General features: G+C 43.5%; 1 protein-coding gene across 3 annotated transcripts; it reads right to left on the bottom strand.

The window, feature by feature from the left end:
• Positions 1 to 63: 63 nt before the first annotated feature.
• Positions 64 to 23,654, bottom strand: LOC310908985 (protein mono-ADP-ribosyltransferase PARP12-like). Of its 3 annotated transcripts, none has more exons than XM_083860479.1 (17): positions 23,320 to 23,654; positions 19,837 to 19,969; positions 17,784 to 18,036; positions 17,556 to 17,672; positions 17,108 to 17,176; positions 16,492 to 16,560; positions 15,280 to 15,348; positions 14,898 to 15,011; positions 13,573 to 13,674; positions 12,419 to 12,542; positions 11,049 to 11,214; positions 9,177 to 9,297; positions 8,532 to 8,628; positions 8,041 to 8,122; positions 4,128 to 4,258; positions 2,485 to 2,636; positions 64 to 1,893 (listed from the first exon to the last, which is right to left on the bottom strand). In XM_083860479.1, exons 1-17 carry the CDS (start codon positions 23,598 to 23,600, stop codon positions 1,511 to 1,513), a joined length of 2,463 nt encoding a protein of 820 aa, XP_083716605.1. In that variant the 5' UTR covers positions 23,601 to 23,654; the 3' UTR covers positions 64 to 1,510. The 3 variants fall into 3 exon arrangements, with proteins under 3 accessions (XP_083716605.1, XP_083716606.1, XP_083716607.1); XM_083860480.1 differs by having other exon boundaries at positions 8,041 to 8,119; XM_083860481.1 differs by lacking the exon at positions 16,492 to 16,560.
• Positions 23,655 to 27,943: the final 4,289 nt, after the last annotated feature.

Raw genomic sequence — 27,943 nt, 5'->3', positions numbered from 1 at the left:
CTCAGCATATTTAGTCTTGCCATGTTTATGTAAAGACAAACTGCACGCTGAAAGTGTCTGAAAACAGGTTTTATTTGCAAATACAGCAAGCTCAGTAATTTAGGAAGTCTACAGGCAAACAAGAGAGATCTTAAAAGGTGTTAAAACCTTCCCCGCATATTTTCATTTAGTTTAAGTCATTTTAGTAAGATTTTCTTGATTTATCTTTTCCGTTCCTCTTGGGAAGAATTTGCTATCTTTGAGTGGTTGACAGATTTGTGTCACAGATGCAAAAAAATCTTAGAGGCTATTGCTGCTTTTGCAAAGCTTATCTGAATATAAAAATTACTGCTCCTCTGTCCTCACTCCCAATTTCGCTCTGAACAGCTAAACTGCCTGAATATGGCATTTGGTACAGAGAGTCTGATCCACTTACAGACTTCCTGCTAACAACATCCAGTAGGAACTGCACAGGTTTCTGACCCAGGATCGCCCACAAAACACACAGAGGACCCTCACTTGTCAGCACCCTGCCCCACTCAAGTGGGCAGCAGAGCATGTGATGGTGCCTCAGGACAGCAGTTCTGGCCTGGAGAGAACCTCACTGGTCTCCTTCGGTCCCGTACTACGTCTGGAAAACGAAAATTAATGCACCAACAGGACAGACCGTCCATATGCTCCTTAAGGAGTCTCTCCTGTCCTGTTGTGCTACGTGGCCACATCCACTGGAAAGCCTGGCTCGTTGGGACACAGCCTTTGTGTCCTTTATGGTCGTCAGTTGCAGCCAAACCACCAAGTTTTGGTTGTCTGCTTACTCGCATGTGGTGGCTTTCACAGTTTCAGCTGAACTCTGCTTTTGTATAGGTTACAGCAAGTTACTGCAAATTTCTACAAAGAATCTGATCCAACAGCTTTCTGATCCATCTGCCATTGTACAGATGAAACTTCTCGAGACACTAACAACATGGATTTAAAATATGCTTTTTCAGTTTTTGTTTACCATTTTAGCTCGAAACATGTACCAGCATTAACAAGTACTGCTTTGAAAACAAGCTCAAGTCATCATTACCTACACTGAATTGTTTATAATAATGATAGATGAGAGGATCAAGAACAGATGCATTCTGTTCTGAAAAGAATCTATGGCTACTAAAAACCTGAAAGCTTCCTTAAAAACTACAGTAATGTTAATTTTTCTTTTAACTGTTTGTGAAGAGAAATCCTCTCTATTTTTTTTCAAACGATGCATTTACAATTATTTACCCACAGCAGTCATAACACTCAATTTCCCATCCCACAATTCTGATTTTCCTGCTATGGTTATCGAAATATCTATGCTTCATTTAAGAGAGGAAGAGAGGAGGATAAGGCACTCATGAGAAATACAACATCTGCTTTGCCAGCCCTCCTCAATGCAAAAGTTGTTTGGATTAACATTCCGAAAACTGTAGTAAAAAGAAAGAAGTCACCAAGTAGGAGAACAACTGCAATACGAAAAACAAAGATGAGGGATGCAAATTGCCACATTCCTCTAAGATATAACACATTTTTTCCTATCATCTTTTTGCATTCTTATTGTTGCCTCGTCTCCATACGCTCCTATTCCCTGCTCTCCATACGCTCTTATTCCTGCCTCTTTCTGCTCTCTTATTCTCTCCTTTTCATACTGTATTATGTACTCTGGGTAAATCTGGTGCTTTTCAAAGACAACAAACACAGAAGGATTGAACTCATCATCCACGCAGCTGTCATAAAGACACAGCTTGTCAGCACTCTTGGCTGGAGGACGGACGTAGGCGGCGTTGCCTTTGACGTAGTCTCCAACCAGAACACGAGCCACGAACATCAGGCGTCCCTGTGGTGCAGGCTGACTGTAGGAATGGGCATAGCAGGCATCTCTGGCAAAGTAACTGCCTAAAAAATGAAATGAAAACGTGGTTGTGAGGAAAATCTATTCAGTGGCAGCAAAATCTGAGCATCCCCTGCGTTTTCAGGAGGGATCTGACTCAGCTTTCAGGACTTCTCTTACTCAGTTTACAGAATACCACTGAAATTTTTGCAAGAGAAGGGATTGCACTATGTAATTTCCATTCAGTATTTGCTATTTTAGGAGTAACTTTTAAAAAGCTGTATCAATAAGCACACTGCAGTCTTTGTCTTATGATGAGAAGGACAGACAAGAAAACCTGAGGATCTTCATGATCACACTGAGGGGATGCACACCCCTCTGCTCCCTGCCAAACAAACTAATTTCTCTTGTAAATTCAAATTATGACCTCAGACATCAGAAAATGCCACCTGCAGCAAACCCGAATGCTCTAATGCTATTGACATCTTGTGAGAAGGCTTATTCCCAACCCAAAGCAAATCCTGGCCCTCTTCAGAAGGATCATAATACCAATTCTTCTTTTTTTTTTTTTTTTCACTGTCTATAGTTAAATAAAGAGTTCAGAAATTTACTCCACTATCAGGGGAGTCTCAGCAGACATCTCACTTTCTACATACCCTTCCCATAGTTAGTTCCATGGCTTCCACAAATTCTCCAGTCAAAGTTCTGAGTGCAGATTGTTTTCATGGAGAAGATGTCAGTTCCATGGAACAGTTGTTTTTCCTGGACTTCTTTTCCTCCATTTTCCCTTTTCATCTTCTCCTTTTGCCTGACAAAAATGAAGGACAGGAGACTGTGAGCCATGGAAGAAAAGGGAAAAAGAGGTTTGTTAAACAATTCAAACAACTATGTAACATCCATGTAAATGTCAGCTGGATGAGGTTTCCAGGCTGCTCTCTCCTCTCGGAAGACTAGACACACCAGCAGCACGATGAGCAAGGACGAGATGAGCACTGCACTGACACCACTGCTCAGCAATTCTAGGTAATTCTGGCTTCACTCAGGGAATTCAGGCATTTGACACTATTCCAGTTGAATTGAGCAGGGCCAAAAGGGAAATAACAACAAAAGGCTTAATTCGTATTTCCCATCATTATCCTACAGCATCCAGACACCTCTCAGGTTTTCACAGGCTGCTGAAGTGGACAAGACAGTGATATTCTTCAGAAAATCATCAGCTACAAGTTAACCAGAGCCACCGGGGAGGGGAGAATCCTTTCAATTTGTAAATTAGTGAATAAAAAGTTAAGAGCAACAGCCTGAAACTTGTTCATTGAGAACTTACTGTGAGGGTGGTGAGGCCCTGGCACAGGGTGCCCAGAGAAGCTGTGGCTGCCCCATCCCTGAAACTATTCCAGGCCAGGTTGGACAGGGCTAGGAGCAACCTGGGATAGTGGAAGATGTCCCTGTCCATGGCAGATTGGATGAGCTTTGAAGTCTCTTCCAACCCAAATTACTCCATCATCCTTGGGACTTGGTAATGTTAAACTCTGCCTGCTTAGCTTATTTACCTCATTGGAAGAGGATAAATATGCATTTGAAGCCTCTTACGTTTTGCTAGATGAAAAAGTTTTATGAAATCAGTAGCTGATAACTTTCTGGGTTTTCAGTCATTTTGCAGGTGAAAGCACTTATTTGAGCAGTATTTTTCTACTCCATTACCATGCCATACAATCCTTCAATACTTTACTCTTGTTTTAAACTAGACAACTGTTTTAAGCCTGGAGTTCAGTATCACTGATGCAGATGCTGAAAACTAGAAGGGAGCTTTGGAACTCCGAGATCATCAAGTTAAAATAGAAGGATTCTTTCTCAGTGAATACTGGCTTTGTTCAGCAAAAGCACCTTAAATAAATCTGACTGGAACAAAAAGGCCCAAGCAGCGTTTACTCTTTTTAGCATTTCATATAAAGATTTGTAACAGAGCACGTGTGCAGCAGTCAGTGATTGCTCCAGCCCCGAGACAATCACTGCCCCACATCCCTGTGGGTATCCTCATCCCACTTTTGCATCCTGCTTATCCTTCTCTCCATGCTCTTCTCCCACTCTCCCAAAGAGCCATGCAAAGGGAACTTCCCAAGAGAAACATGGCATGCTGTGGAAGGCCTCAGACACCAATCTCACTCCAAAACTGCTAATAATGAAATACCAGTCACGTTAAGGCACAGGTGGCAACCTCCTTTCTTTTCTAGGAAGCACATACAGGACAAGCTGTTCCTGGAGACTGTCTCCTCGTAAGGACAGAGAAACAAGTACTAACCACTGAAACACCTTCCAGAGGGATGGATTCTGAATCCTCTCTATTTTAAGGATCCTGTAATTTTTCATAGTCTGATGAAACAGCTGCTTTATTCCATTGTATTCACAGGTCATGTTGCTGATCACCACTGCCTGTAAAACACAAACCAAAGCAAAAGAAGGCATGAGGCTGCAGTGAGCTTGGAACACACAGAACCCTAATTCCAGCAGATACACACTTTCAGAAGGGTCTCCAAACTATGCTTATGAAGGGTAATTAAATGTTTTAGATCCTGACTATGTGAATAACCAAACACCAAGTAAATCACTATGTTACTCCTCCTTTGCAAGGACACCTCACCTCTCTTCAGGAAGGATGCTGAAAGGTTTATCACCTCCAAGAGTTGACACTTTAAATCTCAATGGAACAGAAATTGCAAAACCAAAATGTGACAGATTATTCCAGATAGTGTCAGTTCTATATCTAAAGCTGATTAAGAACAAAATATGTTAGATAACAGCATCACTTGTAACTAGACATTTATGGGACCTTCAGCTATTAAAGATGAAACAAACAAAACACAAACACCCTCCCAGCATTGTAGTGCCTTACCTTTTCAAAGTCAGAATGTAGAAAGCTTCACTTAAATATGGACTTGAGAAAAATCCCTACATTTCTAAACAAATGTGACACCAAATACCTGCTTAAACAAACACATCTCCTTTCCCAACGGAAACAAAGTCTATTTAGCCATTATCCTTTTATTTATCCATACATTTTGTGTTTAAAAATCCATTAAGAAATGCTCATTTTCCCCCGAGATAATTTAATGCAAAACATAATTAAAACATTGAGCTTTTCTGCTTGCTTATGTTGTGCATAAATTTTCCATCTTTTCTCCAAAGTAACTCGTGTCTTTAACCTTCTAGAATCAACATTTATCTCCATAAACTGCAGAAGTGTGATGCTGGCAGGCTGATGTCACCTGGCAATACTTTCCACTTTACCACAACTTAAGCCAAGTGGAGACTCAGCATGACAAAGTGAGATCCCAAAATCCCACATTCCAAAGTGTTTTAAGCAGGAAAGCTGTGGCCATCCTAAAAGGTAACAAAGAAACTAACATCTTACCCTACCAGGCAAAAACTCCCCCGTTTTAGAAGGCTGAGCTTACAGAAAAAAATAAAATAGGATACAACTCATGTTTCACAACTACATTTAAGTATTTACTAATGAGGAGATCACTTACAGGGAAGTATTCTAAAGATTAAGAATAAAGTCAGCTGCACAAGAAAGAACTATTTCTTTGCATTTATTTAAAAGCCTTTAAAAAGGTGAGTGGAATTTCCAATGTCTCAATACAGGAGCATTTTCCAAAGCTTTATAGCACAACACATAAAACAATCAGGATGTGCAAGTACTTATTGTCTGCACAGTCTGTGGCAGCACAGCCCAAGCTGCTCACCATCAGGTGATGAAAATCATGTCACTGTATTTCAGTACTACATCTTTTATTTCCCCAAGGATGCTTCTAGTGCTAATAAAAGGTCACAGCACCACACTGAAGGTGGTGGTGAAGACTGATACAGCATAACTACACAACTTCTTCAGCATTTTTCACCTTCAGGCCTGAAAAGGAAAATCCCACTGAGAGTGAACATTTGCTACCCTGTTATCAAGGAGCAGAGTTCCCAAGGCAGAGAAGGAAAGGAATGACTGCTCTGGCAGTAATTCCCACCATGCAGTGTGGGACTGCACAAGAGCTTCTTGCAGACTCACACCCTGAGCTTTGCTTCACTGGGGTTTTGGAAGGAGCAGGGTTGGTACTGGTGGCAGTGACCTCACCAGAAGTGACATCCATAAAATGCACAGACACTCTTCACATTGCATCCTGTGCCTGGGACAGGGCAGCAATCCTTGGCCTGCACACTCTTCTCAGTTGTACATTAAACAGACAATTTTAAACCCAGCATGAAGTTTCAGGATATAATCAATTCTTTTCTTTTTCCTTTAAAACATTTAACAACTACTATTTCCACTTTGTTAAAACAAAGACAGGAGAAATTCACACCAGCTTTCCAATCAGTGTTACCAATTTCCACTGTGCATTTTATACACTTCTTTCAGCAGAACTATTCTCAATGACTTACAGATTAAGACACAGCAACACTCAAAAAATAAGCAATGTTACCAAAACACAGCATCTCATTTTAAGCCAAGATGACTTTCTGCCTATCTCACATGTTCCTTTTTAAAATGGATCAGTTCCAGCGCAGCAGATTTTGCCAGGATTATTTGTCAATGTCTGAAGAGAAGGCAGTTCATCGAGTTGTAGCTGTCAGCTCTTACAATGGTCACCACAAGCATGCAGAATCCCAGCCACTCCCAATATTACCTACTGCAAAAAAAACACCTTAGGGTCCCACAGAAAGATTTAAAATCTAGCTCAGGCTTTCATTTTTAGTGCCAACAGGTTATCATGGGCATTGTCACTTTTCCTTTCCTGTGAAAGGCACTCATAAGTTAAAAGATGTTTTTTAAGGTGCCAACTCAGTAAGCAAACTGAGCTCTGGGAAACAAGGCAATCCTTCTACTCACACATCCCCACATGTACAACCAAAAAATACTATGGATCTGGGCAATGCATTCCAAAGCCTCCCACATTCACCCCAGTGACTCCAAAAACACCCCAATAAATGTACTCAACTAAAATTATGACTAGTTTTCAGAGCAAGTATGGGAAGCAATTAAGTACATACAGCTCAAGAGACCTAAGAAGAACAGAGCTACCTGTCTTTCTGGCATTCTTTGGGAAATTTTTTGTTTGTTAGTTAAGATGCTGATAAGCCAAGGGAAGAGCATACTCCCTTTGGTACTTGCACTGAGCTCCAAATATCACAGGCAAATCTTCAAATGGGCTGCCTGCCAGATTCCCACACACTTTCATTATTATTTAATCTTTTCTTTATGAAAGTCATGACTCAACAGGAGGGTCTCTCTAACAGTTTTGTCTGACCCTGTCCTCTATGCAGTGAATAATCAAGTGTACTTTGCCATCAAATCTTGTTAAACCACTGCCACCTTCACTATCAAATCTTGTTACATGGTGATTTTATATCAACACAGCACTCCTTCTCTCTTGTAAGTGAAGTGCTTTACTCCACCCCTGACACTGACACAGACACACACTGGTGCTCCTCTGCCCCCAGGGCATCTGTGCCAGCACAGTCTGGTCAGCACCACACAAGATTCTGTGACACAGTCAACAAGGAAAACCTCTTACGCTTCTGTTCCTCAAGCAGTGTCAAAACCACTACACAAAGAACAAGTTTAACATGAAAAAGCTTTTTTTTTCTAGAGTCCTGTAGTACTTGTACAAACTGTGCTGCCCTTCCAGAAGAACTGCAGGACCTAGTAATCTAAAAAACACCCAGACACTTGTTTTGGTCTTTGTAGATCAAATAAGAACATAGACTTTGGACTAACAGGGGTTGGGTTTGTTTTGTGGAAGACATGACTGCAATGCTGTTTTTGTTTTATGGCTGTAGATCTTTATTTCTGCCATTTCTTGAGGTCAAGGTCTGTGCTCAGATCTGTGATACATGTGGCAGTACTGGAGAATATACGGACTTCCTTTCCTGGATCTCCAAACTTACTCTTCCTGTCTTGAATTTGGTGAATTTTTGGTGTTGTTTGGAGCTCTGAGTTTTTGGTTTGGTGAGTTTTTGGTATGTGAAAGCCTAAAATGCAGTTGAAGTTCAAGGCAATTTGGCACCTCTTTCATGAGCCCTTGGGAGATCACTTAGACCTTTAGCACATCCACCCAAGAAATTACTCCTGTCCCTTTTTAGCATTTACGAAGTTACAGTTGATTAGTTAAGCTCTGAACTGCGCCTTTTTATGAGAATTACAAGAAGGAGGGGAAAAAAGATACCTTGTATCCAATATCAGGCAGTGCAGATGCATCCCAGTGACTAGGACAGGTCTTGCTTGGAATAGAAGAATCCCTCTGGCTGCTTGCACACAGACAGAAAGAAAATGAAGTGTTAGTAATTCTACTGCTGCTCCAAACACTCAGATTTGACCACTTGGCCAATTCCTGTATTTAAAAATTAACAAAATAAACCACAAAGAAACCGGGAAAGAGCTTCAGTCTGCAAGCCGGGCTCTGCATGCTGCCACTCAGCCATCACAGGCCTCTTGCATTTGCTTTTTTAAGTAACAGCTGTGGCTGAAGTACCTGGAGTAACATGTACTTCAGGCAGCAGGTGATGCACTAAAACTGGTTTGTGATACAGCTTCTGCTGCTCAGTCCCATGGACAGACTTTCTCCTGTGTTCTTTGTACAATTACTGCCAGTACTGGGAGCCATTTTGCCTTATAATTACTTCTAAAATATGAAAAAACAACCTAAAGAGCACTTACCTTGTCTTTATCCTCTGCACATCTTCAGAAGACACAAATTTTGGTCGCCTGCAGATCTGTCTTCGAGTTTTAAAAGTAATGTTTGTCTGAGTCATTTCTTGGGGAGAAAAAAGAGCAGGAAAAAAAAAAGAAGTCATTAGTAAGTCTACAAGATGGGGGTCATCTTGTCATCATCAGTCATTCTTTAATGAAAACTGCATATTCAGTGTCAATTCTACCTGCTGAGGAATAGCTGCACAAAGGCTGTATAAGCTTCCTGTCTTTCCTGTAACTCTGTGATTGTATCTTGCCTCCTCCCTCAAGCCACTCATGCCCTTTACACATTGCTACAGCAGCACAAAGATGCCTAACTTCTATTTTCTACCATTCCCAGAGTTAACTGACTTTACTTAAGGTTTGCTATGACTATGTGAAGACTATGAACCTTTATATTTCTGGTCAGATGTGAGTCTGGAGAGTGTCAAGGAATAAGGGGGGAAAGTTAGTTTTGTAAGGAATTTCCTCTAGGTCATCACTACCCCACTTCCAGTAAGTCAAACTGTTGGTGTCAGGAAAGGGAGTCACAGCTTCTAAAAGCTGGGAGACTTTGCAAGACTCTACAAAGCACTGCACAGCTGAGTAGATGAGAACCTTTAAAATTACTACCTTTAAGATTGAGTTCATAATTATGTTGGTCAGTCTGGAAACGTACAACAGCACACGGATCTGCTTGATACAAATTCTCAACAACAGCAGAAGATGGTGAGGTCGTGCTCATCCCATCTTCCTTTGTGGGGAGAAGTGAAAAAAAGAAAGAGAATGGTAAGTATCACAGTCAGGAATAAACTGGATAACTAGCTGGGGTAGAGGGAAAGAGGAAACTAAGAGTAGGATGATAAGGAATATAACCAGAACTATGGTGGCCTGAGGCTGAGTACTGAATATTTGTAACATAAACACAAACACATAATTAGTAGTGATGGGCACACATATATTCCATTTAAATTCCTGTAACAAGCTGTGCTGGTTCTGGCTGGGGTAGAGTTAAATTTCTTCCCAGCAGCTGGCAGTGGCTGTGTTTTGGATTTGTGCTGGAACAGTGCTGATAACACAGGGATGTTTTAGTTATTATTTAGTTTAGGCATGCACAGAGCCAAGGCCTTTTCTGCTCCTTTCCCACCCCACCTGTGATGGGCCTGGGGGACACAAGGCATTGGGAGAACACACATCCAGGACAGCTGACCCCAACTGGCCACAGGGACATCCTGGACCGTAAGGTGCCACTCCAGCACACACAGCAGGTGGGAGAAGGGAGGGGGAGACATTTGGAGTGATGGTGTTTGTCTTCCCAAGTCCGTGTGACTATGATGGAGCTTTCCTGGGATGGCTGAGCACCTGCCTGTCCCAGGGAAGTGGGGAATGAATCCCTTGTTCTGCTTTGCTTGGGCACAGAGTTTGACTTTATCTTTTAGTCTTTATCTCATCCCATGAGTTTTCTCCCTCTCTACCCAGTCCCAGGGCAGGAGGGTCAGGGCTGAGTTGTCACCAGGTGTGATGGGGACACTCAAGTCCTTACCAAACCAGAGTTAGTTTGGCTCAGGCTCCAAAGGAAGCAAAGACCTAGGCCAAGAACTTTTCTAGCTGCAACCTGCTTTCTGAAAACCCACAAAGGAACGGGGTGACATGGTGAGCATTGGAAACAAACACTGATGATGTGATTAATGCATGAATAGCAGGTGGTTCTTCCAAGACTAATCTGCCAAGGAAAAAATAAAAGTTGCAGGTGTAAGGAGTCTCAGTCTTACCTCTCACTTTGCTTGTGATTTACCTATGAGCCAACCACTTCATTCCACAAATGAGGAAAACCTGAGTAAGCTCCTTGCAAGCTCTCCCTGCTAAGGAGCAGCTGCACAGCTGGACCTGGGACACCTCTCAGGGTGACTCCCTGAGGTTGAGTACTCTTTGAGGTTATTCTGAGTCTTTTAAACTATGCTCTGTCCAACACCTTTCCCTGTGTACTTTTCCAAGTCCCTGGATCATCTTTGGGTTCTACCATTTGTGCTGCTATACCGTAAACCATATGGGGTAAACTCATCTGCCTTGGGGGGAGGAGAGATTCTATATATATTTCTTTTCCTGTATTTTTCAGCTAGATTAGTTTCTCATCAGAGGACTTGGATATACATGGAAAAAGACTGCATTTGACCTGAGAGAGCAGAGCAACCCTTGTATGTCCAAGGAAGAAGGGCAATGCTTAGAAAAGAGCCAACTACTTCCCATACATTTAAAGGACAGTGCCTATTTGTTGAATCTCTGCAGGAGCCATGGACAACTCCAAAAGGGAGCTCTCTTCCCTCTAGCCTGTCAGCATTTTATCGTGACTGTTATGAACAGATGTAGCTTCACTGCCTTACCCAATGCTGTAAAATTCAAGCACAAGGATTCACTTAATTAATCCTGTTGAGAAAAGGGGAAATGATGCAGAGTGGCTCCACAGATTCCTGCAGAAGTGACTCAAAGCGCAGGATGTGAACTCACCTGTTCTCCATATTCAATCCACTTGTCTTGGTTATTCTTCCAGTACCAAACCCACTCTGTGGTCAGTAGGAATGTGGGTTTTGTGACTGATGATGGTGTAGAGAGCCGTTGAATCAAGGAAGAACAGCAGGTCATTGTCTGGAAATCAATGTGCCTACTTGGCAAGCTGTAATGACAAATTCAGGTTTATTATAGTTAGCAGTGCATATTTTATCCCCTAATCCCCAGTTTAAGCTTGTTCCATTTTCTTTAATATAATGTGACCAAACTTAATTAGACCTGACATAAGAGTATTTATTTTCCACAGCACATGGCAGCTCTGAAAACCATTTTTTCAAGCTTCAGAAGTGTACTCTGGCCTGTGAGACACCAAATACCACTTCAATCACATGTAGCAGTGACAGCTTTACAGACAATGTCAAGCTCCAAGTACAGTGTGGCGAATAGAACTTCTGTGATAACCAAGTGTGGTTACAGTCTTAGCACAAAAGCAGAATGTGCAAAGTGTGTGACTGAATCTGCCAGAAAACACCTGCAGCCTATGAACTTTGTTCTTTTTCTGGGGTTACAGAGGATGCAATCACAGCAACCACAGCTGTGAGTTCTGCAAACTGCATTTCATCACTGGAGCCACCTGGGCTCTTACTCCTGGAGGGCTTGAAAAGTTAACTCCCAGGGAGGAAGACTTTGATGGATTTCTTGGGAAATATTGCTTGTGATCTCCAGAAAACTGCAAATCAAAATCATCTGAGGCCTTAAGAGGCATGGCCCAAAACTAGATTACCATTTTGTGAAGCCAGACTTGGGTGCCCTATCAATCCAGGTAGCTTTGACTGGGACTTTTCAGAAAGGAGTTAAAAGGAAAATACACTCTTAAAATAGAAATTTTTTAAAAAGAGAAGAATTAGATGGGCTGCTTACACAAAGGACATTTCATAAAATGTCTCTAGGCACATAATAGACTACTATTATTGTTATTACAGACACTAGCTGTAGTAAAAGAGAAATAGCCCTAGAGAAGGACCAGTTCTGAAATGCTGTCAAAAGCCCCAACTTCATTACTGTAAATAAACTGATTAATGATTTGAAATACTAGTATTTTAAACACTGTATTCCACTGGTTTTTACATTCCACAGAGTTTTAAATGCAAGATACAGTTTTGTTCTTTTTAGAAGACAAAATTGGGGTGGGATTTTCATGCAATCACTCTTACTTTGCCTTTTTAAAAGGAAAAAAAAATCTCATTTTTACATCCTTCCCAGCTTTTGAGAGGCTCAGTAACCAGAAGCTGAGAAATCAGACATCTTTAGGAAGAAAACACAAGTTTTCCTACACAATACTCCAAGCAAGGAGTCCAGCATTACTACACCTGCTGTTCTTTGGGTCACAGTAGGCCTTTTCAATTTCCTCCATCATGGGAAGGTCATGCCAGTCCAATCCATCATTTATCTCCCATTTATATGGCAAATGGTAATGAACAGATTTGCATTTATCTGTAAAGAAATCAGACATAGTCAAGAACTCAAGAACTCAATCATTAACACAGAGAGCAAGACAACAAAAAAAAACAAAACAGAACCAGCATCTTTTACACCTTGAGGCTTTCTCTCCTGGGCTTTGGTATAAGCATTGAAGACAGAGTGCTGAAAACAGAAGGGGTGTGTTTCTGCAGCCTTACCAAGAAAAGCAACATATATATAATATATATATATATACATATATACTGGCAAATATATTTGAAATGCACCAGAACCTTCCCTTTGCTGAGACACAACACTGGAAGCTGGGAGAGCAGATAGGAAGTGCACGTTATGTGTCACACAACCAAATGTCTCAGCTGTAAAGTCCAGTCCACACATCACACAAACACTCTGAAATATTTGGTTCTCTTTTCCTGAGTCCCTTAGAAATCATGGGGTGGTTGCCAAGGCCTGAAGGGTTTTCTTCTGACACTCCATACAATTACTTGTATTCTTCCCTCAGACCTCTGTTCTGGCCACTACCAAAAAGACAATGGACTAGATTTATCTTTAGCTTACCTGGTACAACTACTGTGTTTTTTAGAGATGTTTTAACACCTCAGATCACTTTTTAAAGGAGTTAATGAGGGAGAATATGGCTATTATGTGATGTACATAGGATAGATACAGCAGGAATAAAGAGTGGTATACACTTGTGAGCTGTCAATGATGACAGCATAAAGTCAACTCATAACCTGATCTTCTGGCTACAGAAAGGGTAATAACACTTCACACTTAAAGGGCTTTGCCACAGAAACGTACCCAAAGCCTGTCCCCATCAAAAGGGCTGAAATAGGCTGGATTATCCAGAGGAGAAAGGGTTTAAGTACACCATTTGGCTTTTCTCTGATTATGTTTGTAATTCTGACAGTGTTTATTAATGATTTGGAAAGAAAAGAAACTACTGAGGAGGCACAATTGTCACCACTAGCCCAAGCCACTGAGCAGGACAGGACAGTGCAGACAACTCTTCAACAACAACATTACTTTTCATAAAGCTCACCCCTGTTTTTGCAGTATTTCCAGACATAGAACAAACAGATCTCATCACAGTTATCTTTTTTGTCGTCCTTTGAATCTTCAACAGAGGAGCTGTCCTTTTTACCTACAGCAAAGAACACAGCAGTCCATATTTGCTCCAAGAGAAAGATCCTGCATTTGGAACTTCTGGTACTTTGGTACTAGAAACAACAAGGATTTGACTGCAGTAACAAAGTCAAGCACTTTCAAGATCTATCTCCCATACAGCCCAACACAGAAGTTAAGGCTTTGTGACTGAACAGTAAATCCTGACACTGGAAAAAGTCTCAGTGAGGAAGGGCAAGGGCAGTGTTGGGAAGCTCAGAACACCACAGGGTGTGACTGACCATGGTTCTTGCAAAAAAGCTGACTTTGTCCCCACACCAAGGGGAGCAGAGGGTGCACAAGTGGCACTGTCAGCTGAGCAGACTGACTGGGGGAGAAATGTTTATCTCTGAGTCAGCCAGACCAGCATGGGGGGAATGAACACAGGGCTCAGCCCCACACAGAGGTATTAAACCTAAACAACCAACCAAAGCGTTTTGAAAACAGCAACAGGCTTCAGCTGGCTTCAATTCCCCCAGGGACTGGGGACACTCAGTGAGTAAGTATATTATACAGATCTGCATAGGAATCCCATTATTATTATGATTGAACAGTGCACTGTCATTGCTGTAAGTTAACATTTGTATTTTGTTTCCATCACTCTGCTACATCAGAAATGTCACTGTACTGCACATGGCTAGAATAAGATGTAATTTTCTTCATAGCAACCCATATGATGCTGTTGTAGACTTTGGACCAAAACAATGCTGTTAACACACTCATGCCCCAGCTTCTGCTGAGCAGTGATAGACATCAAGGCCTGTTTTTCACCCTGCCCCCAGAGTGAATAGAACCAGGTGTGCACAATAGCTTGGGAGAGGACACAAGTAGGCAAAGGACCCAAACTCACCCTATTCCATACTATATAACATAAAGCTCAGTAATAAAAGGGAGTTTTAGGAGGTTTAGCTACTTTTGCTAGGAAACTGGCTAGGCATCAGCCTGCACATGGGAGGCAGTGAGTGACTGCCTCTGTATCACTTCTTTTGCTTGGTTTTCCTCTTCCACTTATTATTTGAGGATTTTTTTCCCTCCCCCATCTTGACCCTCAAGGTTTTTTGCCTTTATTCTTTCTCCTCCCCTGGGGATCAGGGAGAAGTGAGCAAGTGGCTGTGTGGGGCTCACTGAGCCAGAACACCTTCGTGATGTCACCTCTCTTTAGATAAGCTCATCTCAAGACTGGAGGGTTGGAAACAATCCTACCTTCATCTTTATTTCCCACTCCTGTTGGCAACTGGTTTTGGCTCTGAGCAGGTGCAGTGCTACTGAGAGGGTGTATCGAGGTTACAGCTCTACTGGTAAAGCCATATTCATTGCCTATGGACAGAGGGCAAGGAAAGACACTGAATGTACAGAAATAATTCTGTCACCTTCCTAGGAAGGACAAAATGTGCCCAGGACAGTACAGAGCGCTGCACAATGCTTGGGCAGAAATCCCAACACTGCTCTGCTGCTATCATGGATTTCAGCACATCAGCTGCAACTCAGCTACCTCTGGGAGCTGCCAGGCTGTGTGAAATCCAGTCCCAATGAAAACCACTGGCCTCAAGAGTGGGGGTAAGAAACAATAAGAAACAATCCATACCTTTATCTTTGTCTCCTGCTCCTGTTTGCAGCTTGTCTTGGCTCTGAGCAGGTGCAGTGCTGCTGGGACCTGCAGGAGAAGAATGAATGAACAGCACTGCTGGGCCAGAAGCTCAGCTGGCAATATCCCATTTTCTGTGGAGAATTATGTCCATCACATGTGTAATTTGATCGGAAACATGACATCATCCATAGGTGGAATATCTAGAAGAACCTGTTTAGAGAGTACTGGACCCTGACAAGCTTTAAAGCCAAGGTCCCTCTGCCCAGAACAAGATTTACAAGCTGCTATTCATTCACTGGAAGGTATATCAAGATATTTCTACTGACAAAGTTACACTAATTGCCTACAGACAGAAGTCAAGGAAAGACACTGAATGTACAGAAATAATTCTGTCACCTTCCCAGGAAGGACAAAATGTGCCCAGGACAGTACAGAGCGCTGCACAATGCTTGGGCAGAAATCCCAACACTGCTCTGCTGCTACCATGGATTTCAGCACATCAGCTGCACTCAGCTACCTCTGGGAGCTGTCAGGTTGTGTGAAATCCAGTCCCAATGAAAACCACTGGTCTCAAGAGTGGGAATAAGAAACAATCCATACCTTTGTCTCCTGCTCCTGTTTGCAATTTGTCTTGGCTCTGAGCAGGTGCAGTGCTACTGGGACCTGCAGGAGAAGAATGAATGAACAGCACTGCTGGGCCAGAAGCTCAGCTGATAACATCCCAATTTCTGGGGAGAATTATGTCCATCACACATGTGATTTGATAGGAAACATGACACGGTCTATGGGTGGAATACCTAGAAGAACCCGTTCAGAGAGTACTTGACTCTAACGTCAAAGCCAAGGTCCTTCTGCCCAGAAGAATAAGAGATTTACAAATTGCTCTTCACTGACTGGAAGGTATATCAAGACATCTCTACTGACAAAGTTACACTAATTGCCTATGGACAGAAGGCAAGGAAAGATACTGCATGCACAGATACAATTCTGTCACCTTCCTGGGTAGGACAAAATGTGCCCAGGACAGTACAGAGCGCTGCACAATGCTTGGGCAGAAATCCCAACACTGCTCTGCTGCTACCATGGATTTCAGCACATCAACTGCACTCAACTGCCTCTGGGAGCTGTCAGGTTGTGTGAAATCCAGTCCCAATGAAAAACCACTGGCCTCAAGAGTGGGGGTAAGAAACAATAAGAAACAATCCATACCTTTATCTTTGTCTCCTGCTCCTGTTTGCAGCTTGTCCTGGCTCTGAGCAGGTGCAGTGCTGCTGGGACCTGCAGGAGAAGAATGAATGAACAGCACTGCTGGGCCAGAAACTGAGCTGGCAATATCCCATTTTCTGTGGAGAATTATGTCCATCACACGTGATTTGATAGGAAACATGACATCATCCACAGGTGGAATGTCTAGAAAAACCTGTTCAGAGAGTACTGGACCCTGACAAGCTTTAAAGTCAAGGTCCCTCTGCACAGAAGACCAAGAGATTTACAAGTTGCTATTCATTCACTGGAAGGTATATCAAGACATCTCTACTGACAAAGTTACACTAATTGCCTATGGACAGAAGGCAAGGAAAGATACTGAATGTACAGAAATAATTCTGTCACCTTCCCAGGAAGGACAAAATGTGCCCAGGACAGTACAGAGCGCTGCACAATGCTTGGGCAGAAATCCCAACACTGCTCTGCTGCTACCATGGATTTCAGCACATCACCTGCACTCAACTGCCTCTGGGAGCTGTCAGGCTGTGTGAATTCCAGTCCCAATGAAAACCACTGGTCTCAAGATGGAGGGTAAGAAACAATAAGAAACAATCCATACCTTTATCTTTGTCTCCTGCTCCTGTTTGCAGCTTGTCTTGGCTCTGAGCAGGTGCAGTGCTGCTGGGACCTGCAGGAGAAGAATGAATGAACAGCACTGCTGGGCCAGAAGCTCAGCTGGCTGGCAATATCCCAATCTCTGTGGAGAATTATGTCCATTACATGTGTCATTCTCTACTGGCACTCCACTGCTGATACAACAGAGGTGCAATTACAGTTAGAAACCCTAGCTAGACACAGTTAGTGCCAGCCACTCAACTGCTGTTTTGAATGCATTACTTTAGGCAATAAAAGTGCAATTCTTCCTCCCACATGATTGTGCCATGACTTACTCCACACTTGCAAGTGCGTAATAGCAGAGAGGGAAAAAATACATATATATTTCAAGAGAAGAAATACAAAAGCTGATTCCACAAGGAAAGGGTTGGTACTATTATCTAGGTATTTACCATTTGAAGGTGGCACATGAAGCGTGGATTTCTCTGTTTCCGGAGTTATCTTCATTTCTTTAACCCTTGTAACTGCTGGTTTTTGCCAACCATTATTTCTTGCTCTATGGTTGTGTACTGAAAGCACCAAAAAGCACGATGGGGTTTAGCTGGGAGGTGAGGCAAGAACAATTTCTACCTCTATCAAACTCCAAATCATGTTTATGGCCACTTTTCCTTGCAACTTACCATAGCCCTTCTTGGGCTGCCTGTTGAATTCCACATGTTTGTAGTCACAGATAGCCTGGAAGTTTGAAGCCATCCTCCCATCAATGCCTCCAGCTTCCAGCACTCTGGATGCATGGCGATCCAGGAGGTTATGGGACATCACACACTGAGGAAATTTACATTTCCCCAGGAGAAAGTACCGACAAACGTGAAGCTTGTCGCAGTTGTTTTGCTGCATACAGTGATGACCTTTTTTGTTGTAGAAGTGGCAGGGCTAAAAGTGGGGAGGATACAATAGGAAATGGAAAAGCACGTTAGAATTTTTCTTTGTCCACCATGCAGCTTTAACAGCAGAAAAATGGTGATTAAAAGGCATGTGTTTACTGTGACTTCTTTATTCTAGACAGATTTCTTGCATAGAGGTGCAGGTATTTTAAGCTGACTCGTGCTTTTTCGGTTTTGAAGTTCTGCATATTTTGTTTCCAAGAAAAGCCAATCCAACAAACTTAGAAGTGCCAAAAATGGATGCAAGACAGTTGCATAAAACAAGAGTGGTTTCCAGTTATTCTATTCAAAAAAACCCTACAGCATAATGAACAACAAGGAACAAAGATCTCCATAAAAAGACGTACACTGTGTGAAATTACTTATCATTTCATGGAGCTGTCCCCTTGCATCCTCTTGCTCGAGAGCTTCCTACATGCCACATCTTCACACACACAACCAGTCAGCACTTCTAAGCAGGAAACAGCCAAATTGGCTTTTACATCCCACCTCCAAACTCTCAGGTTTATGAATGGACTGCACTGATCACAGTTTTCTCTTGGTTTTGCTATTTTACTGCATGATAGGAGTTAAAGTGCTCAATTACAGGTAATTAATGATGCCTGCCATGGGTGAGGGATGAACAGATTTCTAGTAGGCACTCAAGGGTAATACCACCCAAGAATAGTTGCTACTATTTGCTCATTACTGAGCACAATTAGTAATTCTTGTTTATCACCACTGTGCTCCTTCAGTCTGCCAGTAAAACATACTTTAAAACACTACACAATAAAAAAAACACCTATTTTGTCAAAGTCTAGCACTTTCACAGCAGGGGACAAAGAAACAATAGAACTGTTGCATCAACAAATCTGTTGGAGATTATAACCTGCAAAAGACAAGGGCAGTACTTTCTGTAATTTCTTTACCAGGAGCAGCAGTAGCCAGAATAGGATATGACTGACTGAAAAAAGCCATACCTTGAAGACAGTGTGTTGCCCTTATAAACACACATGCTGAACCAGAATGGAATGTCCAGCCAAATTTAACAAAATCAATGAGTGGCATACAAACTGGGCAAAGGTTCCTTTGTAGAAAGTCAGAATACAAAAACTCCATGCACTTTGGAAGAGACAGATTTGACACAAAACTGACTGCAGTCATTTGGTCATTTTCTCACAGATTCTTCTTATCTCTTATACCCTCAAGCCCCAAAATGTGTGCAGGCCTGTATGGACTGGATAAGGGAAGGGGCACTCACTTCCTAGCCTCCATCATCTCAAAGAGAAGAAGCAACAAAATGGGTTTTGGTCATACCTTTTACTCTGAAAGCATGTACAATTATTGTGATCTTTCAACTCTCTCTTATCTCACCCTTTGTAAACCTCTGGTGAAGCTGCTGACAATTTTGTTTACTTATTTTGAGCAGCTTTATGGCCATCCTGTTGGGATAACAGAAATGGCACACAAGGCAGGCTGCAGCCTGGCTGCCCACCTCCTGCTATCAGAGGGCAGGTCTGCTCCTGGCACATCTCAGATGACAGGGCCCTCTCCAGATGCATGTCTCTGGGTATTTATTAAACACTTTTACTGCTGTGGGGTGGGTTTTTTTACTATTTAAATTACACAGCCCTTTCACAGATCTGGATTTATATTGTTTCACATTGCCCTTCCCATTCCTCCTTCATTCTGACTAATCCTGTTTCATATCCTAACAGCTGGACAGTAGGATCAGAACTCCACATTCTCTCTTGCCCTCTCCCATTCCTAAGGAACAAAAACTTTCTCTTAAGACATCAGTACAACTTACATCAGGGAGGAAGAATGGATCATTTTGAAGAAGCAGGACTTGCAGCTCAATCTCACTAAGGCCAGACAAATCATGTTTCTTTAGAACTTTTTTGTTCTCCGCGTTCAGGATGTCATGGGAGTACTTACAAGAGCTGCAAGAAAATTCATAGAAATATCAGTTTACTCCTTCAGTCGATTTAAAGAACCTCAGATAATGTGCAAAGACTTGGAAAAAGCCACGAGAGAAAGGTGGCTTGGTGAGAGTCTCTGTGGATATTTAGATGGTGCCTGTAATTAGCCAGAGAATGGACTAAACATCAGAACTCTTCTGTCAAGTGCAGTGACCCTATCCCTCCTCATTTTTAACTTCAATGCAGCCAAACCCCACAAATTCTTTGCCTCCAGGAAGATCCAAGTCAAGTCACACGAGCTAAACAGCTGGAGAGAAAGTTAATTTTAAAGGAGTACACCAACAGTGCTGAAGTTGTAACAGCTTTAATTTTGTTAACATAAAAGGTTTTGTCCTAGGGGTGGCAAGTAAAGAAATATGCAAGAGTCTGCATAAAACAAAAATGACAGTGAAAATGTGTTGAAAACAACACATTTTGTTATCTTCAGTGGCTGTGAAGTTTTACCAAAAAGCAGGTAAGAAAGTTTAACTTTAAAATTTTGATTAAGGAAGCAATTAAGCTACAATAATTATGTCAGTGCTGCCACTTACAAAGCCAAAAGTCTGATGAGTATGAATTAGAGAGGGAGATTGCAGATTTTTTTACATCTATTTGAAATGGTATTGCACATCAGTAACAGAGAGGAGACACAAAGTCGGCCTGTGCATTAATTCAATGCAGTAAAATATGGCTGATCTTCAACAAAATATGTCCTGATCTTCAACACAGAATCTGATACAGCCTTAAGTTAAGACATACTCAAACACTAAAAGTACCTGTTGATTTACCAGATTCAGGTCTATCCCTTCACTCTTTCAGCCTCTAGTTAACTCCTGAAGCTCTCCTAGTGAATTTTACCCCAAGTTGTGTCTGATCCAATCCTTCTGTACAGACCCTTGTGTAGGTATTTCTCCCTTTGACCCCTGCTACCTGTTGGACACGTCCTTTGCATGCAAGTAAACAGAAAAGGCAGAAGTGCTGTCTTTGGTCCTGAGGAACAACCTTCCAAGAGTATTAGATGCTGCAGGCACTCAATTAATGGCAGTGGAGGTAGGTAAGCTACAGAGCATCACCAGTGTCTCTCCACAGGCAGCCTGAGACTCCACTGACAGTCACACTCATCTACATCACTCGAGTCTGTGTTTCCAAATCAAAGAGTTGAAAAACTCTACAAATACAATGATAACTACACAGTTGAGTTTAATAAGATGTTTAGGAAAAGTAGAAAGTAACAGTGAAAAGCTACTTGCCAGACATTAGTTAAAAACAGGATTAACTGGACTAAAATAATGATTCTACTAAACAGAAACAGAAGACCCAAGTAACTTGCCTGGACATTTTTCTTTCCAGGTGTTCTAAAACAAAAAGGATGCAAGACCTGGAAGCAAGGCTAGATTAACCTCATCAGTTAAAAAATAGTTTCTGTTCTGATCTATGTGGTCCACCTAGCAGAATTTCTGCCCTTTCATTTTAATCAAGCTCCCTCCCATGAAAGGTATGCTGTTTGCTTTTTTAATTTTTAACGCATACCAAAGTGATTTTAAATGTTTGGTGTTATGGAGAGGACAGAATGGTTTATCATTTTCAAGGGAATTGCTTCATTGCAAACTGTAATTCACACAAAGTCATCCATCATGAGTGTCTGCACACACATCAAGGCATTTCCAATAGTGAATGCCATGAGAGTTTACTGTATTGTCTGTACTGTAACAAAAAAATATGAAAATATTATCATCCTAATGATGAGAGAGAGCGAGAGATGGCTTTTCCCCTTCGTGCTATCCAGATCTTAGTGCACAGAGATCCATTTTGCCGGGGCAGAAGAGGAAGGATCCAGTGGGATCATGCACATTCCTAACACTGCACCAGCACCAGACCTGGGGCTTGGGGGCTTCAACTACAAAGTTCTTCCATCAGTAATTGCAGTGGCAAAGCTGGGCTGCTCTTCCCAGACTGTTTCCAATAAAGCTGAAATCACAGCTGGTCTCCTAGCATTCATAACATTCTGCATTTGCCTTTGGTTTCCTTTATGTTTTTTAATTTAGGCACCACCTTTGGCCACCTGTGGCCCATTCCAGAAACCGAGACTGATGTACCCGGCTGATCAAACAGTGCCTCTCAAAGAAAGGGCCACAAGCCAAGCAGTGACTTACTGCAAAACTCAACTTTGGTAACTCTATTCTAGAGACCAAAACCAGAGGGCAACGTCAGCACTTTGCTTTTTCCTTCCGAGAAATAAATAGGTGTAAACTATCTCACCCAGATGCCAGGGTGGGGGCTGAGCGATGGGTGCGGAGATGAGTAGATTTGAACAAACAAGAAAAGGAAGGAAATTAAAAAACCTCAAATAGCCGGCTTCTACTGACACAGGGGGGGCAGGACATGAGTCCTTCCGGAGCAAGGATCCAACGGGATTAGTGCCCGCTCCTCCCGGGGCACCGGGGCGGGAGCAGCACCTGCAGTGGTGTTTGGGATGCGAGGGGTTGTGGGGTGTCAGGGGTTTGGGGGGTGTCAGGGGTTACTGGGGGCATGAGCGGGGTTGTGAGAGAGTTTGGGGGATGTGAGGGGTTACTGGGGGCTTTGGGGGCAAGGGGATTGGGGGCAGTGAGGGGGTTTGGGGTGAGGGGATTTGGGGGGCAGTAAGGGGGTTTGGGGAGCAGTGAGGGAGTTTGGGGGGCAGTGACGAGATTGGGGACAGTGAGGGGATTGGGGACAGTGAGGGGATTGGGGATGAGGGTCTATGGGGCAGTGAGGGGTTTTGGGGGTGAGAGGATTGGGGGCATGAGGGGGTTTGGGGATGAGGGGATTTGGGGCAGTGAGAGGTTTGGGGGTGAGGGGATTTGGGGCATTGAGGGGATTTGGGGCAGTGAGGGGTTTGTGGGGCAGTGAGGGGGTTTAGGGTGAGGGGATTGGGGGCATGAGGGGTTTGTGGGGCAGTGAGGGGTTTGGGGGGCATGAGGGGGTTTAGGGTGAGGGGATTGGGGGCATGAGGGGATTGGGGTGGAGGGGACTGGGGATGAGGGGATTTGGGGCATTGAGGGGGACTGGGGGCAGTGAAGGGTTTGGAGGTGAGGGGAATGAGGGGTGTGAGGGGGTTTGGGGATGAGGGGATTGGAGGTGAGAGGATTGGGGGCATGAGGGGGTTTGGGGATGAGGGGATTTGGGGCAGTGAGAGGTTTGGGGGTGAGGGGATTGGGGGCAATGAGAGGATTGGGGTAGAGGGGAAGGGGGCAGTGAGGGGGTTTGGGGGTGAGGGGACTGGGGTGAGGGGTTTGTTTGGGGATGAGGGGATTGCGGTCGCCCCCAGCCCCCCCCCGGCTGCCCTGGCTCACCTGGGCCCCAGGTTGCACCTGCCCATCAGGTGCAGCTTGCAGAGGTGCAGCCGCTCGCAGCCGTCGCACTCCTTGAGGACACAGACCCGCACGTCGGTCACGGCCACCACCACCGTGCCGCCCTGGGCCACCAGGAACCGGCGGGGCCCCGCCGCCCGCAGCGTGTCGTGCAGCTGCGGGGCCGAGAGCCCCACGGTCTCCTGCAGCTCCCGCAGCCCCAGCCGCCCGCCGTGGGCACACAGCGCCTGGGTCAGGAAACACGACACGGCGGGATCGCACATCGTGCCGCTCTGTCTGAGTCGGGACTGTGAGCGGGACTGCGGGGAACGGAACAGGACAGGAACAGGAGCGGGGCGGGGACTCTTCTCTCGGCAGCGCCGGGCGGGAATCGAAACCGAAGGCGCGGGCGGGGCCTGGGCTGGGCCGCGTGGCGCAGGGACCTGCAGGCCTGGAGCTGCTTGGCCCAACAGCGCGAGAAAAATAGTGCCAGAAGTGACTGAAAGCGCTGTCAGGTTTCCTTGTTGTTATCGCAATTTGGGTTGGAAAAGTCTCAAAGGTCGTCTCGTTCTGCCCCATACGCTGGGCAGAGTTTCCTTCCACTATTCCTTGCTCCACACGCCATCCAACCCGGCCTGGAACACTGAGGAGATGAGGCCGCCGCCCTTCCTAACCTCTCCTCACCTGGCTAACTTCTGCTTTCTCTGCACCAACACGAGTCTAGTGCATATAATTCAGGATAAAACACATAACATGCACAAATAGTACAAATAACTCCAGTATTTATGTAGCAATGCCATTACTTTTCTTTCTTCAGAGTCCTGAAGTTTGGGACAGTCCCCAGTGCTGGGGTTTTGGCTGGGATAAGGTTCATTTTCTTCCAGTGGCTGCTGCTGTGTGGAGCTGTGTGTTTGGATTTGTCCTGAGCACAGGAATGATAATAGAGATGTTTTCATTACTGACGAGCAGGGCTTGCACAGAGCCAAGGTCTTTTCCTGCTCCTTGCACAGCCACGGTGAGGAGCTGGGAGGAGGAGGAAGGCTGGGACATTTGGAGTTTGTCATCCCGAGGCTTGGCTGAACACCTGGCTGCCCTTGGGAAGCAGGGAATTAATGCCTTGATTTGCTTGGCTTGTGTGTGCAGCCTTTGCTTTCCCTATTACACTGTCTTTATCTCAATCCAGGAGTTTTCTGGCATTTACCCTTCTGACTCTGTCCCCAGTCCCACTGGTGGGGAGGGAGTGTTTGCCTGGGCCAGACTGCTGTCTGTGGTTAAACCACTACAGAAGGAGCACTGCCAGGCTCCTCTTAGTGTGGAAGTAAGGCTGGGGATGGGAAAGGAAGCACAGCAAACACTGAATCCAAAGAAGGTCGAGGATTAAATCCATTTGAGATGAACTTTTACACTGAAACCCTTTGGCAGCACAATTTTCAGGGGACAGTATCAACTGCTCCCTCTGGATCAGGAAGTTAACCTTGAAAATAAAGTGAGTAGTCTTTGTTGCCTGTTGCTGATGCCTGATTGGAAAGGCATGTGAGCTACAAAGTCACAGTCACTGTCATAAAGAGAAAACCACCTCCAGGAATAAGGCCAAGGTGGTACTGCCTGTGGTATGCTCCTTTTTTGTTGTTGAAGGCTACTTAAAACCTTTTCTTTGGGCATATTTCCCCATACCTGTCCTCTTCCTATGATAATTGAACTAATGAAATGATTTTTAAAAAGCAATAGAAAAGGAGAGGTAGAAGGAGGAGTTTGCCACGTCATAGCTTTAGAGAAGTAAATTGAATTTCTGGATTGGTTTATGCTCTAGGTGTGGGTATTGGCATTCTGAGGTTGTCAACAGATCGTCAAGGATAATAAAACTCAGATTCATACTCGAGGTAGTTTCAGGACTGACTGATAAGGTAGAAAATGATCCAAACATTGAGTCAGCAATATATTGCCAGCTTTAAAGAGTAGATAATGAATCAGGCAAACTGTACAGTAATTTGCTCATCGATATTTGTCTTTGGTTTTTTTCAGACAGCTCCAGTGAAAACATACATTTCTGAATTAATCCACTCAGAAATCTGAACTGCTGTCCTGAGGAACCTTGCTGTATACTTTATTGGAACAGTATTAACAGAATGGAGCAGCAAAGTGAAGCACTGAAAGCAGAAAGAAGCTACAAATGCAGTCTTGGCAAGCATGTTCTGTTTTCCACTTAAATACATTCAAGAAGGGGTTTGGATCAGGCCTGATTAAAAGCAAACAAAGAAACATTGCTGGATTTATCCTGTTTGTTATTATGTTCTGCAGATACAAATGGCCAAATACTTGACTTCCTTAGCAACTTTAAACAGAACCAATTTATGTGAAACAACACAACTGGGTGAGGCAAAAGGATCTCTGTATGAAACAGTCCCAAAATGTTGTTATTTGCATAGTGATTCCAGCCTTAAGTATCAAGCCCTTTGCTTAAAGTTAGAAACCAGTGTGGCTGGATTGCTGTGACCTCTTGCTACCCTGTAAACATTTGTCTCTGGTGTTCAACACTTGCAGCTGTAGTATTTCCTTGTTTGCCCTGACTCTGGTATTCAGCTGACTCTATAGTAAGCAAAAATCAGCTTGCAGAGACTTGAAACTGAAATATTGATTGGTATGAGCAAAGTATGAATGGAAGTGGCAGTCTGGAAGCACCAGAAGAAACAGCAGAGCAAAGGTTAAGAGAATGGCCTGTGTTGTATAACCAAACCCACAGCTTAGGGCAATAAAATCGAGAAATGTTTTTTTTCTCAAACCGGAAGTTCTGCATTCTGTAGCACAGACCACTTGTCAGCAGGAAATCCAACCATCTGACATGCTGGACGTGGGAAGAAGATACAGCACATCACAAATAACATTTATTTCTTGTTGGTTCTGATTTATTAAAAAACTATGGACATTGATCTAATACCAATATCCAACTATGACGGACAAAGACTCTCTAACAGTTTAAAGTTAGAAAGTGTATGTTTATTACAACGCTGGGCAGCGTGGGATCGCTCCCAAAAACACACGCGCAATTTACAGATCATCACAGGGTCTTTTATGTACAGGAGTATTGAATACACAAACCACAAATGCATATTCATAGCTCTGATACCTCCCATTCCCCGCTTCGTATGGTAATTAGCCCAAAAAGCCATCAAGCATGTGTAGTTTGTTCTTTGAAATGGGTCGGTGGTCTTTTTTATAGGGTGGGGTCCCAAAATGATGAAGTAAGATGGGTCTTCCTCCCTTGACTTTTTAACCTTTAGTGTTCGTGACAGCTAAATCCTGTTTTTTCCAGGACTGTTTGATTTATGATTGTATTGTATTCATGGGGTCTATTGATTATTCAGGATGCAAAAGCCCAGTTTGACAGCTTCCCTGATTTATCAGTTCCTTCCAAGATTTATCAGTTCCTTCAGTCTGGCTTCTGTTAGCAAAAGGGAAGTCCTAGCTACATTATCTCAGCACTATCTATTTTGACTACAGTCTTTAATTCTTCCAAATCAATGCCTCAGTTCGATTGGGAGCAGATCACAGAATGTGGAAACAACAGAAAACACGCAAAGAAGTGCGTGGAGGCAGGAGTAGCCAGACTGTGAAGCACAAGGATGCTGCAAGTGTCTGTGCTGGCTTCCACAACCTTTCTAAGGCAGTTTTCCACTGCCAGTGGAAAATAATACAGGAGATAACAAAAGGCTGTGATGGTTGGTGTCCATCTTCCCTTTTGTTACAGTCAACATGGAACCTAGTGAGACCAGCACCCCTCAGGGGATGTGAGTATGGGGTTTTGACAGTGTGAACAGAGTCGGGTAAATTGAATGAAATGTGAATGAAAGCTGGGGAGCTGAGTGAAATGAGTGCATACCTAAATGCAACTTCTGCAGCTTGACTGGATGCAGATGGATTTTGAAAAAAACCGCGCCTTGTCTGATGTATCTGCAGTTGAAGTGCAGGATGTCGTTACACTGGATCCTGTCTCTGGAGCTGCCCTGCTCTTTGTGAAGTCGAGGCTATTCCTGCTCTAAACTGTTGGTGTAGCCCAGCTTCCCTGCTGGCTCTGACCACATCAGCAGCTCTTCCCTGAGGGGATGGCTAAAGCGTGCAGAAACAGCCTGGGAATGATGCTGTCAAACCGGCTTCCCCTCTTTTTTTTTTTTTTTTTTTTTTTTTTTTTTTTTTTTTTTTTTTTTTTTTTTTTTCTGGCATGTTACCTGTTCAGTTTCTCTTATCATCACCCCCAGTCTACTTATTGAGACGCTTCTTTCTGGTCTGAACTTCGGCTCACCTTACAGTTCTCTGCCCCACATCCAACTCTTTTTCTTGCTTTGGACTCCCCAGACTGTTTCAAATAGCATTTTGCAGAACGTCCTGGCAGCACTGTTTTCTTGTTTCCCCCTCTCCATTTCTTACACAGCCCTCCACCAGTTCAGTACTGTTTGCTTACTTAGCTAATTGGCTGCGTTTACAACTTGCCTGAGGCTTTCCAAATATTTTTGAGGCTTCTTTGAGCTGTGTGATAAAAATTCAGCTGATGGGAGACAGGGGCTCTCTTCTCACCTGGCATGCCTGCCCCTGCACACACCCAATAACTGCAATCATTTCAGACTGTCTCATC

The sequence above is a fragment of the Zosterops lateralis genome, assembly GCF_965231275.1.
Source record: "Zosterops lateralis genome assembly, chromosome: 4".
Classification (NCBI taxonomy): domain Eukaryota; kingdom Metazoa; phylum Chordata; class Aves; order Passeriformes; family Zosteropidae; genus Zosterops; species Zosterops lateralis.
Note: the sequence above shows the minus strand (reverse complement) of the source record. Positions and strands in the feature narration are given on the sequence as shown.